The sequence below is a fragment of the Erithacus rubecula genome (genome assembly GCF_903797595.1).
Source record: "Erithacus rubecula genome assembly, chromosome: 11".
Taxonomy (NCBI): Eukaryota; Metazoa; Chordata; class Aves; order Passeriformes; family Muscicapidae; genus Erithacus; species Erithacus rubecula.
In genome coordinates this window covers 15,998,402-16,013,544 of record NC_136663.1, presented here as the reverse complement: position 1 = coordinate 16,013,544, position 15,143 = coordinate 15,998,402, and the positions used below count along the sequence as shown (strand labels likewise).

The following is a 15,143-nucleotide window of genomic DNA, read 5'->3' as shown; positions in this document are numbered from 1 at the left end:
CCTTCTCTTGAGCACTCACCTCTCCTGTTCTTACTGGATATTGACAAAAAAAAGTATGTAAATAAAATATAAATGAACCCTTCAAATGGCCATACCTGGCCATACCTCACTGCATGTTTTCTTTTTTGCCATCTAAACACCATATTCTAAAATCAGAAGTTTTTCCCCTGCATATGTCATGGGAAATTGTGTCCTCCTGGTGCTCCAAGCCCCACACAGAAACACACACATGGAGCTCTCTCTAATAACCATGGGCAATGCCACAACACAACATTTTCACCCAGCACTTGCTTTTCCTTTCTCCCTACTGAGAGCTTCAGGCAGCTCTCCACCTGGCCTGCTGCTGTGAGAACAGAAGCCACTGAGGAGGAGGAATGTTTTCACTCAGCAATTGACAGTTTTCCTTTTTATAGGGAACATGATAATTTATATTCCCTGCTATATGCATGGCAGAAAGAAGGGAGAGCTGTCACAGGAACACACAGGAGGGTCTCTGTCAGGGAGCTCTCTCATCCCAGGGCAGCAGTAAGTTAAATTATACAAGACTGAGAATGAAAAAAGGGAGAGGACAGAGAAAGGAATTACATCAAATCTTGAAGGGAGAACAAATGGAAAAAAAAGGTCCTATTTGGTAAAAGGGGATTAAAAGGCACAGGAGTGCCTCAGATTTGAGATGAGACCAGCAAAAAATTATACAGGAGGGGAGAGAGAAAGAATAAAACTCCATTACTGCCACTGCACTGACCTGCAATAAAACCCAGCTGACCTGCCAAATGAGAAACCACAAGTTCACCATCACCTACTAACCTTGAAAAATGCAAGGGTTTCTGAACCATAATCCCTCAATATGACCCCCAAAGCATTTCAAGTCCTTGGTTAGACTTTTCTTAAAACTTGACAGGCATCACAACAAGAACAGAGCCTCAAGAACAGGTACTGGTGCACCTACTTCTTAGGTGGCCACTGCAACTCTATTTCAGACCACAGTTATCTTTGCAGGAAATTCTAACGAGAACTGACTTTGAGATCTCTTTGGTGATTTTTAGCACCCAATGAATGGTGGGGCTTGTGGGAGTCCAGGGTTTTTCCCTGGCTCCTTTGGGGGTGCAAAAACCCCCCTGGCAGACCCCTCAGAGACCCCTGAGTGCTGCCCAGGAGCTGCAGGGGCTGGATTTGGCTCCTTGGGAGAATCTGCCCACATTGAGAGAAGAGACACAAAATAATGATGAGTAGAGTGTAAATTAGAATGTTAGAATGTAGATAAATAGGTTTTCTTGAATGTTTATGATAAGGGACACGTGGCCAAGATGGAGAATTTGGGGGGTGGACACCTTTCCCTCCTTCTTCTCCATGTCATCCATGTTGGGTGACACGTTGGCCTCTTGGATTGGTTGGGGTCAGGGCTGGACCATTTAATAAAATTGTATTGTATTGGTAAAATTTTGTAAACATGTAATACGTAGTACTAACTATATAAGATAAGCCCTGCCTTGACCAGGCGGATTCCACCATGGATGCCAGGCTGAGCAGACCGCTGCTGGCCAGGCAAAGTGTCCCAGAGATAAGAAACAATAAACTGTCCTTGGAAAAAGAGAAAACTGTCTCCGGCAGTCTCTCTTCGGCGGCTTCGGGGAAAACCAGGTTTTGAACCACCTTCTTGTCCCTCTGGGGTGATCTCGGGGCAGAGGAGGAACCCCAGACTGGGACAGGGCTCACAATGAACTGATATTCTGTCAGCTACCTTTGCTGCTTCCTGGCAACTCCACTACATACCTGAAGAGATGATTCCACCACAGTAACATTTAATGAGCAAGTAACTGACATTCAGCTGTGAGAAAAACAGGGCTATGAAACAAAAAGCCTGCAGGATATTCTGGGGTCCTGGACCAGAGCAAAGCTTTGCTTAGCTTCAGGCAGAAAAAGTGGAAAAGAATAAAAGGATAGAAGTCTAAGGGAATAAGCTATAAGATGCTTATAGAATAATGAAAAGAATGAATACATACCTCACTGACCAAGCAAATGGCATACGGTATTTCCCCAGCTTGCTGCAGAACTGTTTATTGGATTTTAACACTTTTTGTGCACACTGCAGAAAAGGAAATGTGAATTATTTCAGTAGTATTATTCTAACGTCTTAAATGCTGCACAAAGTTAATTCAAGCTGAAGAGGCTACAGGTGTCCCTACAATAATTTGGCCTGATACTGTTCATAACAAAATATTCTGGGGTGGACAGCAGAGACATCACAAGATGAATATGATGCTGCTGACAAGTTAAACTCTATCACAACTCCTTTATTCAGAACTGCATTGAAGTTGTTATTCCACTATTCTGTAATTACCCAACACAGGTGCAGTACCTGCTCTCAGAGACAGAGAGGTGCCTACCCCAACTTTGCTCCAGTACAAAGTTCTGTAGCTCATAACTTGTAAAACATTGCTGAAAGAGAACATGCACTAAGGCAGAACCAGCACAGGAAGGCATCACAGATGGTTTTGCAAGTTGCAGACAAAATGGAGCTTCATTCATCCAGCCAGGGGAACTTATACATTTGCTTTCTGAAGCATGGGACTCCTGGGAGCTTGTCCTGTTCAGCAGCCACAGACTCTGAGATTTGTCAGCACGGTTTGCAATGCCCTCAGCTTCCAGCAGGCTGAAGCTTACAGAGCAGGAAATGATGTTTTGTTACATTACCTTGAAAGAATCAGGATTCTTAATGTAAGGTTCTGCACTGCTGGCAATGTTTCCTGTAAGCACCTTTTCTATTTTTGCCACCAGTACAATCTCAGAGTGAGGATTACTTATGGAGAAAAGAGCCTGTGGATAAAAGGGAGAACAGTTCAAAAGTATACAGCAATACTGGAGAAAGGAAATACTGCCAGTGCTCTCTGTTGATGGAAACAGTAACAAACCAAATCCAGAAAGGATTATTAAGGATCATTATCTCTACTTACTCAATACAGCCAGATGGAAAAGAAAATCTTTGTACACATGCAGCTTATGCACACGCAGCACCTTGCAAACAGAGTGACCCAAGTCAAAAAGAAGTGTGACCATGTTAGTGTGGCCTAACCTAACTGTTCCTCTTGGGCAGCTAAAAGCTGGCCTGAGCCACTCATTCCTGAGGGGAATGAAAGGAGGAGAAAAGGCAACACATGCTGCTTCAGCCCACAGCTTAGGGCAACAGCAACAGTGTGGAAGTACTTTGAGATTATTGAAGCATCTAGGTGCTGCTTTGAGTTGTGATTTTGTTTGGCTGGTTGGGACAGGTCAGCAATGGACCCAAAGAGCACAGGAATATGGGTTCTTTCTCTAAATAAGAGGCACTAACTTTTATCAGTTTTGATTGCAATGGTCTATACAAGGAGCTCAGAAAGCAACTGACACACAAAAGACAATTTTCTTGAAGACAGGATGACAGCACACAAAAGTTCTCCCATGAAAAAGAATGTAGCAAACTAAAATAGTGACATGGGTCACAAAGCCATGCAAGCCACATGTGGAATACCTGTTTGGGGTATTTCAGCCACTCTTCTGGGAACCCTTTGACCTGTGGTTCTTCCATTTCATTGGAGTCAATATTTTCAACTGTTCCATTTTCCAATGGACTCGAGGAACCTGAAATCATCTGTCTAACCAGAGTGTGGTTCAAATCCACATGAAAATCAGCAGAGATCTTCCTGCCATCCCTGACATCATACAGTGCCACGCTCACAAAGAAAGGCTCTACCTGGAGAAAACACCAGAAACACAATACAATGACAATTGAGAGGATGGGGGTAAAGTCTATCTTCTAATGGGTTTCTGCAACTAGAAAAAAAGAAAGTAAACAAATATTATTTACAACTTATGAGATACATTAAAAAAACATATTTGCACACACCCCAGATTAGCTTCCAACCATGTGAATTTAGGGGCTTTTAAAGAAAACTTATTAACAGGGGGTCAGAAGAACTGACAGCTTAGAAACTCACAGAACCAAAACCAAATAGATAACTAATTATTAGAGTAAATGAATAGAGCCCCAGGAAACACACTGCAGGATTTCTAAAATGTAGATTGAGAGTCATTTTAAAGGAGGGAAAAGAGAGTGTGGGCTTTCCAGGGATTGTCAGAAATGCAACACAAAGATGACAAATGTAAGGGGACAGAAAATGTTTACTGGTGCAAACACAAAAGGGTGGGTGTATTATTCTGTGGGAAACACATGTTCCATTTTGCTGGGAAACCAAGAGCATTCAAACCACTCTGACAGTGCCCACTTATCCTATGGCAGAGTACCAGGGAATTCAGTCCTGTGACTGGAAGTAACCTCCAAAGATCATCCATAGTTCTGATGGAATAAATCAGCTCCAGCATAACACCACCTGCACTGTCCAGAAATCAGAACCTTAAAACTGTAGAGATAAAGAGAGTGCATAGCAGGTACAATGTCCTTTGCTTTTTCAGCCTCTGCAGTGAATATTGCATGCCCTTGGTGCAGTTATCATGACTTTATTTAAACAGTTATTCCAGTGTGCCAAAAAAAGATATTGATTACATCATGCTAAATTTGCACTCACTGTAGAGGTCATCTTCAAATGAAAAACAAACAAATCAACAAACAAAATCAATGCCTCATATGTAATATATGAAAGTGGAGTTGCTGGAACACTGATGTCTCATAACTTTCCTGCTTCAGAGAAAAACTAAGAAAAAGCTGTAGACTGACATCTACATCTCAATTTTCCTAGTCCTTTTTTTTTACAGTAAGAATAAGCAAAATTTTCTGGTTTGTCCTGGTTTTACTTGGATTTTTCCACTAGATGAAACATCCTGTCCTTTCAATTTTGCCATCTCTCCTGTAACTTTATCTGCTTGGTTCCTTGTCTCTCCCTAAAAAACAACAAAAAACCCCAGCTCACCAGCAACTGATATTCAGTTTTCCTTATAGCAATTGTTAAGAATCCTCAGGGTTTGAAACATTTTTAATCCTTCACTGAACTGCAGCTAAAAGTCTGCACTGTAAATCAGCTTCAGAATATCTATTGAAAAGTTTATAAGTTTTGTTATTCAGTCTAGAGGGAGCAGTATGCATGTGCAATACAGCTGTCCTTCCACTTCTCTTTCCAAACACTTGCACAAAAAGGAAAAAAAAACCACAACCCAACTAACCTACCAAAATAAAAAATAAAAAAAAGAAGAGAAAAATCACAGAGAAATAAGAAAAGCTTACATTGGTTAAGGGATCATTTTCATTTTCAGTAACACAGGCCTGGAGATTCAAACTGAGGGATTTGCAGGTAATCAGGATCCTCTTTGCAGGCTTTTCTTCAAATGGCTTTATCACCGAGTTTGTCCCTGGGAACTCCTTTTTCTGAGGATTCCATGCCTGAAATAAGTAGGGCAATTTGTTATACATAGGAAAAAACATCATATTCCAAAACTAAGTAAGCTTTTTAAAGGTCTTTCCAACCACTGAAACACCTGAAAAACCTCAAAAGTCACTGTTGGTATCTTCATATTACTATAATAAAGGAATGTAATTCCTAATTTGTAGATTAGGAAGCAAATCAAAAAGACTGCCTGAGGACATATACAACATCAGAGGAAGAATTAGGGATTCAAATTAGGTTTCCTATAATTTTAGAACAAGCCTTTTTCTTGTTTACTTACTGTTTCTAAAACTTTAAGATCTCCTCATATAGGTTAAAAACCCTCACATTTTCAGATTATTATCAGCATATTTTAGAATTAGAGGCATTTCCCTCTTTTCCCATTACTTATATACCCCATCACTATTTTAATTTGCTTAATACTTTGAATAAAGGTCTTATAGTTGATTGACATCAGGCTCAAGTCTAAATATACACTGGTCCCAATGCCACTTATGCCTTCTTTTTAACTAAAATAAAATTACCATTTAAATCACATTAAGTGCAAAAAATAACGTTCTTTGAATCCTGACATGAAATGTTAAATTTTGCTTTAATGCTTGTTTTAAACTAATTCAGAGCTCAGCTCAGCTCCAGAGGTCACTGCCATCTTCAACCATTATGCAGCAGTGTAGAGTCTGCACAAATCTCTGTGGACTAACACAGCTCCCCTCCCTCTTCACTGCTGAAGCCTTGAGTATACCCAGCTGCTTGCTGAAGTGCAGCTCACTCTGTTGGCTCAGCTAACCCAATTAGCTCGTGTCACCTGTATTTTAAAATTTCTCAGAATTAAAAAAAAAAAAAAAGAAATATTGCTTACTGCTATATCAGGATCCAAAGAGAACAGGTTTAGGCGCTCTGTATTTCGAGAGGCTTTCACTGTTTCTTCTGTTTCTGTGATGTACTGTGGTGACAGATAATAAATTAGTTTTCTGCACAAGAATAGAAATCCATAGAGTTGTTAGACTTCTAAATGAGGGATCGATGTTTCACTCATAACATCTCCCTCTTCTGCAGCAGTTATCCCCAAGCACCTCCAAGCACTCTTTGCTTGTGAAGCAGGGATTTTCAGGCCATGACAAACTTCTAAGAATCCCAAAATAGATCAGTTAAGGAATTCAAGTTTCTGTACGTTCACATATGTTATCCATTGAGGAAGATGTCAGATCTCTGCACCAAAATCAGTTTAGAGATTGCCAAGCTGAGGGAAATAAACCCCAACAAACCAGCCCCACAGAAAAACAGCTGTGCCAGGGGAGGGCAGAAAGGGGAGCAGCAAATGCCACAGCCTCACAGGCAGAGCACACACACACTGCAGTGTCACCCAAAGGGAAGGGGCTGGGGCTCCTCTCCCACCCACCCTCTGCCACAGGGAGGATCACACACACCCATTTCCTTTCTGACACACAAATGCTTAATAGCAAGCTCTCTGACAAAACCAACTTGAAGCCACCTGGTGCTTTCCTACCCTCTAAAAGTCTATCCTTATGCCTAACTGCAAAAACCTTTTTCCTTGCTACTTAAACTCATCTATTCAATATGTAAAGTAAGCCCTATACATTCCCTTCTCCTTAAAGGACCCTTGGGATATTTCAATTTAAATCTCTGTAATATTAAGAGTGTCCATCTTTTCTGGTTGCCTAGGACTGAAAAAAACCCTTAGCTGACATAGCACAGGATATTCTCTTGTTCAGGTCCCACTCAGTGTTTCATGTCTCCCACATCATGATATTGCCAGTACACATCAAGTAACAAGCATTTTATTTGGTTGTTTTGTTTTTATTTTCTTTGGTGATTTAATTTTTTTTTTTGCTTCTTTGCATTCTAGGTGACCACTTCACATACATGAATATGACCTACAGTAAAATTCTGTCCTCAATTGCATGGATAGCTTTCAGTTCAAATCTTTGTAACATCTTTAAAAACATTTGGCTCTGCAGACAGACAGCAGCTCACTGGCAGAAGGCTACAAACAGATTATGCATTCATTTAAGAGAAAGCAGTGAAGCATTTCCAATCTAGCTTTTCATTAAAAAGCTTCTTAGCACCATATACAATTATCTCAACCACATGAAGCAGTTTATGAGCTCCAGAGGACAAAATGCCTCCCCTGGTAGCACATGCATCTTTCAATGAAGTTACAGAAGGCAATGAGCAGTTCAGAGCTCACTTCACTGCCAGTCACACAGGAAATCTTGGCTCTCCAAGGGCCAAATTCTACTGAAATGCAGTTCAGATGAGAAAATATTTCACACACAACTGAGGGGACCAGACCCTTACTGAGTCCACAGGTCTAAATCAAATGACTCTGTGGAGCACATAGTCTCTTTGCATCTGGTGGAGATTTTTGCACTTAAACAGATGAGTTGCTCAGAAAAGATTATTCCTGTCACTCGTTGTGTCTCTAACAATTGTAATAGACTGTGCTATATTTTTCAGCCTTTCAAAATATTAGTCATCAGCTATTGGCAGGCAATTTTCACATAGGAAGTTCTTTCCATTAGACTTGTAAAGAAAAAGGTAACATCCATTACTTTTGCAAAGTCTGGGTGCAAGGTGTTCTCTGAAGAATCCGCCTCTTCTTGAGAGCAATCATAATTCACCGAAACTTCTGCAGGGTCTGGAAGAGGAAAAAAAGAACCAAACACAAAATGGTCTTATTATCCTTGCTATTACCATAGGGTTTAAAAGATGAAAAACCTGCATTTTCATGTTATTTCCTTCAGACTCATCATCTCTCCAAATGGAAGTGATGCTTATGTAAATCTCTGTTCTCCTGAACCTCATCTCTCACTGCTGCTCACTGTATCTGATCCTATATTTAAACTTCCAAACAACAGGCCTGACTACTCAGTTAAACACCCAACACATTCACCCATGACAAATGTTCACACCCAAGACAAAGTCACATTTTCATCTCAGTCTCTTCTGATGCAATAGCAAGGGTTTATGTCACCAAAAGATTTTGGATTCCCAGTAAAGGAAGTGTTCAGCCAGGCAGGCAGGACCTTACCAGCTCTTTGAGAAAGGGATGGATGCAGTCTGGTCTCCATGAGCTGCAAACCTATGGATCCAGAGAGCAGCACTGGGCACAAGCCCTGTGCTTTACTCAGCTCACCAGGGAGTGCTCTGTTCTCAGCCCCATGTGAAAGAAGTCACTGCAGTCACTTAGGGCTCTTCTCGCCAAGAAAGCCTCGTGTCTTTTGACAAATTAACTCTATAGCACATTCCTGTAGCTTGTTATCAGCATTTTTACCAGTAGAGACTTCTGTTTTCTATTAGTCTGTGTTTTTGACCCTTTATGCACATATTTCTTCTTGTTTCATTAAAACCCCTTATGGGTAGGATTTCCTAAAGTACTCCTCTGATTCTGAAGTGCAAGTCTTTTGTGACTCCAAGTTCTAAAGCCATCTTTGTCTATAGGAAGAGTATCCTGTCCTTCTAAAATTAGAATTCCTATAAACATCAGTCTAAAGAGTTCCATGAGCTCTGAACATCCCTAAGATTCAGATGCATGTGGATTCAAAACTTTGACTCAGCTCTGAGCACATGCATTTTACAACTGTGTTAAGGTTTCAAGTGTTTTCAGCCTTAGAATTTCAGGTGGAGTTCATCCAAACTGTATGTGGATTTATTATGTGGAGCAATGAGTTATTGCCATATGAAGACTGCAGCATAATAGAGCATCCAATATGCAAGCTCAAAAAAATAAGAAGTCAATAAGCTTTTGGAGAAAGAGCCATATACCACAGCTTTTTAAAAAATGTTATTATTAGCTCCAGATTTTTAAAGAAAGCAAAATGTTGGAAAAAGAACTGATCAAACCACTCTCCAGAACAAAACTTTTTTAAACCTTCAGAGTTCCAGGACAGTAAAACACAAAGTACCAGCAAGATCACTGACAGAGAAGACTAAATTTAAAAAAGCTGCATATGCAAAGTGGAGCCACGTTGCTCCTGCTGACTTTGTGGGAACAACTTTACCTCCCCTCCAACCATTTGAAAATGATCTGAGGGGAGTTAGCTGACATTGCTCAGGGATTGCCAAGACTGGTGCTGCTTCCTCAGAAATCAATAGGTACAGAATCCATTACAAACTCAGGCAGTTAAAATGATTAAATACTGATTGAAGGTTCCACTTTTTTCACTTGTTTAAAAAACCCCCAGCAATACAAGAGATTTTTCACTCTTACCAAGTCTCAGATCAGTGAGATCTGCACTCTTCCTCTCCTGAATAGTTCCCTCTGGATTTATTTGCAGGATTTTGTTGAGAGTAAAAATCCACTCATCCATATCCTGCTCATTTTCAGCTGCCAGCACAAAGTATGTGAGGTCATTCATTTTCAACTCAAAGGCATGTTTCCTAAGTCTGTTATTCTGTTGAAACAAAAGGAAAATTAAAATAAACACTACAACTAATACAAAAAGGTACTGAAAAAGGCATCCATAAGATGGACTTGTATATGGCCACTCCTTAAAAATTACATTTAAGCATACTTCAGTGGCTTTAAAGAAAATTCAAATAGTGCAATATCAACACAAATGTCTGTCAATTTGTACATTTAATAGCTTCTGTGGCCAAACATATGTCCTATATTTAGCCACAGAAATCTAAGATGCCCAGTAGTTCAGAAGAGAATACCTTCCATGTGGAGCAATGAAAGACCTCTGGTCACAATGTGCCACATGAGTTGGAGTGGTCTGTTCTCAAAACAAGCCTCTGACACTTGACCAGCACATCAGACACCCAAAAAGATGAATCAAAGTATTGCTAAGTCATATAAATATTCGGGGGAGAGTGGGAACAGGACTTTCCAGAAGATTGCAACAGGACAAATTCCTGCACAGTAACAATTACAATGGGTACTTCCCATACCTACTTTTGTCTTGGAAGGATTTTAAAAACAATTTAGGGGATTTTAACAATTTTTTAAAAAAGGCAAAGTTGAGGTATAGTGCTGGTCTTTCATTGCAACACTATAATTTTCAAGCACAAAGTAAGAACAAATACCCAGTATACTGAGAACAGATTGAGCTCTGAGAGCTGTTCTCTGGCACCAGATTTTACCTGCAAGAGACAATATTTCTATCAATTTCTGTCATAAGAATTAACAGGTACTTAACTACTGCAACAGCCTAATAAAATTTAACAAAGTGATGGGATCTAACATAATGTCCTTCATTTCTTAAATTTACCTAATTAATGAGGCACATCTCTCTTAGTCTTAAGGAAGCAGTTGCATCAATTTTTTCTCCTTTCTTATTTCTGAGAGAACAGTAATGTATTCTATCCCCTCCTGTTTCACTGAGCTTTTAAAGCTGACTGATAATGGACATCAGTGCCACCATTTTCATTTCAATATTCCAGATTGCCATCACTTTGTTGACAGATTTAACCTTGAAAAAAAATTATCCACTCCATAACTGGCAATTTGACTCCATTTTTTCTTCCTTAACAGTCTCAAATAGCATCACAGTGATCTCCTATAGTTATGCATACTGTAAGTATTTTTCTGCACAGTTCTATAGGAACAAGTTAAGAGGTTTCTAAGCCAGATGGTGAGATGACAGTGATACTTTTATTTAAGAAGAACAGAGGCAAAATCTGACACTGATTAGCAGAGGAGGATGCAAACCCAGGACACCAAGAAGCAAGTTCCATGAAGAATTTTTTCCAGCAGCAGAGATGATTTAGAAGATTCCTACCCAATCTGTTGCTAATCACTTGCTCCAGTTCTTATACTACATGTCATGACCCAGATCAGGAATCACTTAGGACTGAACTACTTTTTCTGGAGCTACTTGGGTCAATGGGGTCAGACAAATCTTGGCTTTACAAACTGACTTGGGATCCTCTGAGTGCATATGTATGCATGTGGGCTATTTTTTAGTTCTGCTACTGGAAATTCCCTTGATAGAGAGAGAATTTTCCTTCAAGTACTTTATGGAGGCAAATATTCTTTCAGGGTTGTAAATTTTAGTTCATCAAATGCAGAATAAGAATAAGCTTGGGTTTTGCAGCATTGGTTTTTGGATGTTCAGTATTCATCCTGATCCTGAAATCACTCATTTCCTCCAATCATATATTCAAACTAATGCAAAACAAGGACTAAAACTTCACTAGAACCTGTTACAGATAGATATATATAAAATTATATGAGGGCTTAACCAAGGGCTAGAAGTTGAAAAAAAAACTATGCCAAGAATCTTAGGTAATGGTCATTTAAAACTTTTAAAGCCAGATTATTTGTAAAGTGGATTATGTACACCAGTTTGTGCACAATCTATAAAGAAGAATATTATGTTTCAATTTTGTCAGATAAGACAAAAAGAATTTTAAATTAATGGATTTCTTTTCTATTTTATATATTTCCCCTTATGAAATGGCCAAGATCTTTAAAACAGGTACTGAAACACAAGAATTAATGCATTTATTGTCTATATCATGTACTTCCCTTTATAGACATGGCCAAGACCTTTAAATCAGGCACTGAAAAACTATCAGACATTATCTAATACAGCCAACATATCTTGCATGCTGATCCTTAAAAAAATCAGCAGGGCAGGAAAACTTCAATATCCACTTTTCCATCTGCACTTCAGACTTCTGGCAAGCAGATGAGATCTACAGCAAAGTCTTTGTTTCAAATCTAAGGCCAGCTATTTTACCTTCCTGATCAGTAAATAGGAAAAAAAACCAAAACAGCAAGGTACCATTTCTTAGTTTGCTCCTCTGTAAAACTCCTGCCATATGGTATATGGATCTTGACTTCTAATCTTCAACACTTAATTTCAAGTTCAAAAATTTCTTCCAAAAAGAAATAATATAAGACTCATGAAGGAGACTATGAATGAGCTATAAATGAAACATTAGGCTAAGTCTAATGCCTGCAGGGTCATTCTTTCAAACTAACAGAATTGTTTTGGAAGCATTTTGTATTTTATCTGGAGATGATTTCTCTGGGATATTTTACTACAATTTTGGTATTCTATCTCAATCAAACAGGAGCTCAAAGTCATTCATAGAGACTTAAATAATTTATAGTGGGATTATAACTCATGAAGTCACAATGGACATATCACATTTTTTCACTAAAATTCAGTTTTACCCACCTCCTTCTCCACTTTCTCTGGTCTCCCCACTCCCTCTGGTCTCTGTTTATGGCAACTCTAAGCCAGGTTTTATTTTTCAGCCCTATGATTCCAAGTCCATCACAGACTTTGACAGCTGATGGTACTCACCCTAGTAACACCCTTGGCTAAGATTTAACTTCTTACTAGTTAAGATAGTTTTTTGATTGACATTTAGTATGAGACTCACAAATTTGCACTATCACAGAAACTTGCATCTGGGGGCAGGCAAAAGAAGCCACCCTTCAAGCAGTGTGGGACAATCTGAAGGAACATTGTAGATTTAGAAAACAGCTGTCAAAGGTTCAGGGGGAGGAGGATTTCAAAGGTTTGTTGAGGTTTTTTTTTGTCAGAAGTTAGTAAAAAACAGAAATCTTGCAGTCAAGACATTTCTGCTATCCTGGAGTGTCATGAGACACAACACAGAAGAAAGGGCCCCTCTGGGATAGCATTAAATAAATAAATAACACCCTACAGGGCTGGACTGGAGCTCTGTCTGAGACCCAGATTACAAGAAAGCCCTTGTGACAGCAGGAATTTCTAACAGGATTTCTCCATAAGAATCTCCTGCATGGCTTCTGCTACACTTCCAAGCCACCTGTGAATGTCTCTCAAATCAATGGAATGACACTGGCAAACATCACTACATGCTTATCTCCATCCTCTTCTACCCCTTTGGAAAAAGAAACTCCCTTCTGAACAGCACTGGAATAATGGCCATTGACCACAGAGCTGGGGACTGCCAGCAAATACTTGTTCCCAGGGTGAATCACTGGGAGCTGATCATTTTTCATGCTCCAAAAGGGTTTAGAAATGAAAGAGAGACATCACAACCAAGAAAACCTTTCATTTATCAGGGATCTTCTCTTGTGTTACCTGTAAGGTTTCTTTCAAAGCAATCCTCCAATCAGCCTGCCTAGCACTGTTACCAATCTTTACTGGTTAAATAGTAAAGTATGGATTAAATAAAAGGCATTTCCTTATCCAGTGACACATTGGGCTACATCAGTCAATAGTCACATACCATGCAAGGAAATGTCTTGTTTAGAATGAAACAAAAGAAAAAGGAGAAACATATTACTGGAGTGAAAAGGAAGGAATAATAAGATGGGAAATGAAAGCTAAGAACACAGTCTAAGGGTAACAACAGGGAAAAAAAGGTTGGTTTAGACATTTCTGGCAAAAAACCAAAGTTCTGACCTACCTGATGCCATTAAGACTCCCTACCATCTCCAAAAGTGATAACCTTCAAGGAGGCTCAGGATACAAGATTAATTTCACACTTGCCCAAAAGGCAATGCCTTGTAACCTCTCTTTGTCCCACAACAGGCAAACATGTTTTCAGAAAGCATGAAGTAAAATCTGACATCTCAGAAAATAATTTCAGTGAAACCCCTCCCAAACACTTCACAGTATTTTTTTATCATGTTTATCATGGAAAAGAGTGTGTGCATGGTCTGATATAATAATTCAGCTGTGGTTTTCTGTCACTTGTCAGTCTGAGCATCTGCACCACATTAAAGAGCAAAACCAGTGGTCCTTTCATTTCCTGAAACTGCTAATGAGCCCATTAATCTGTTAATGAACAGAATGCTCTTCCATTTGCCTTTTAAAATGCATCCTACACCCAAAAAGCTGCAATGAAATAAACTGGAACTTACCTGTACCACTCCTGTACAAGAATCCAAAAAAATACATCCCTTTGGCTCCTTTGATATTTTTTCATCTTTATAAAAATTCATAATGTACGAGTTATCCGACAACTGTGTCAGCTGGAAGTAGCGCTTTTTGAATGACTGAAGTGATGGGGAAGAAGAAGCATGAAAATTGTTATACTGCAAATCATTGTCACTGATACTTTATTCATGGGGTTTAAATAACAGGAGACTCCTAGCTGCATTTCAATCACTGTTTTTTTTCAGATAAATGAAGTATTACTTCATTATCATTTAAAGCAATGCAATCAAACCTGAGCTATAAACAGCTAAGGGACAATGACAAAAAGTGTGCCTCTGTGGGGAAAGAAATCCAAACAGAATAAAGAAACAAAAATGTTGTTTCCTCACCCGAACAGTAATACTATTGTTTACAGTGCTGTTGAAATTCCCTTTATAAAGCCATCCAGACTTGTAAACTCCTGCTGCTAATCCTCCTCCTCCACCACCACCTTTAGAAGATGAGTGGGATGTTGTGTCCTATGGGGAAGACAAGGTTAAAATTGCACAGACCTTTTTTCTGAATTGCAAGACAAAAACTGTAATGTGTGAATATCTGCTTGAAAACAGATAATCCCCCTTCCATTCCTTTTAAAATAAAATATTAAAAGCCCTCCAATTCATCGGACAACATGAGACAAAACTGTTCCACTAATTTCAGAGCTATTTAAAATATGAAATATTTTATAAGAGATAATGACCCTCCATTATCATTCTTTACTTGATATTGAAGTAATAAATAACTTCCCCAGTAGGAAAAAACTAACCCATGCCAAAACCAGAATACATACTTCATCCTTGTCCACATCTTCATGATCGATTTCAAAGGAATGTGATGGCAGTTTCTCTGGTCTACATTCACTTCTGAGAGGGGGAAAAATGCA

At 39.2% G+C, this 15,143-nt stretch overlaps 1 protein-coding gene across 4 annotated transcripts in view; it reads right to left on the bottom strand.

The window, feature by feature from the left end:
- The window catches only part of DOCK10 (dedicator of cytokinesis 10), a 142,931-nt gene that overhangs the window by 53,348 nt on the left and 74,440 nt on the right, over nucleotides 1–15,143 (bottom strand). For all 4 annotated transcript variants that reach the window (XM_079315255.1, XM_079315254.1, XM_079315257.1 and 1 more), the window contains exons 5-14: nucleotides 15,051–15,123; nucleotides 14,611–14,739; nucleotides 14,206–14,340; nucleotides 9,607–9,790; nucleotides 7,949–8,034; nucleotides 6,235–6,318; nucleotides 5,216–5,371; nucleotides 3,509–3,730; nucleotides 2,695–2,817; nucleotides 2,004–2,086 (exon numbers count right to left, since the gene is read on the bottom strand). In XM_079315255.1, coding sequence (XP_079171381.1) covers nucleotides 2,004–2,086; nucleotides 2,695–2,817; nucleotides 3,509–3,730; nucleotides 5,216–5,371; nucleotides 6,235–6,318; nucleotides 7,949–8,034; nucleotides 9,607–9,790; nucleotides 14,206–14,340; nucleotides 14,611–14,739; nucleotides 15,051–15,123 — 1,275 coding nt within the window. The remainder of the gene's footprint in view (nucleotides 1–2,003; nucleotides 2,087–2,694; nucleotides 2,818–3,508; nucleotides 3,731–5,215; nucleotides 5,372–6,234; nucleotides 6,319–7,948; nucleotides 8,035–9,606; nucleotides 9,791–14,205; nucleotides 14,341–14,610; nucleotides 14,740–15,050; nucleotides 15,124–15,143) is intronic.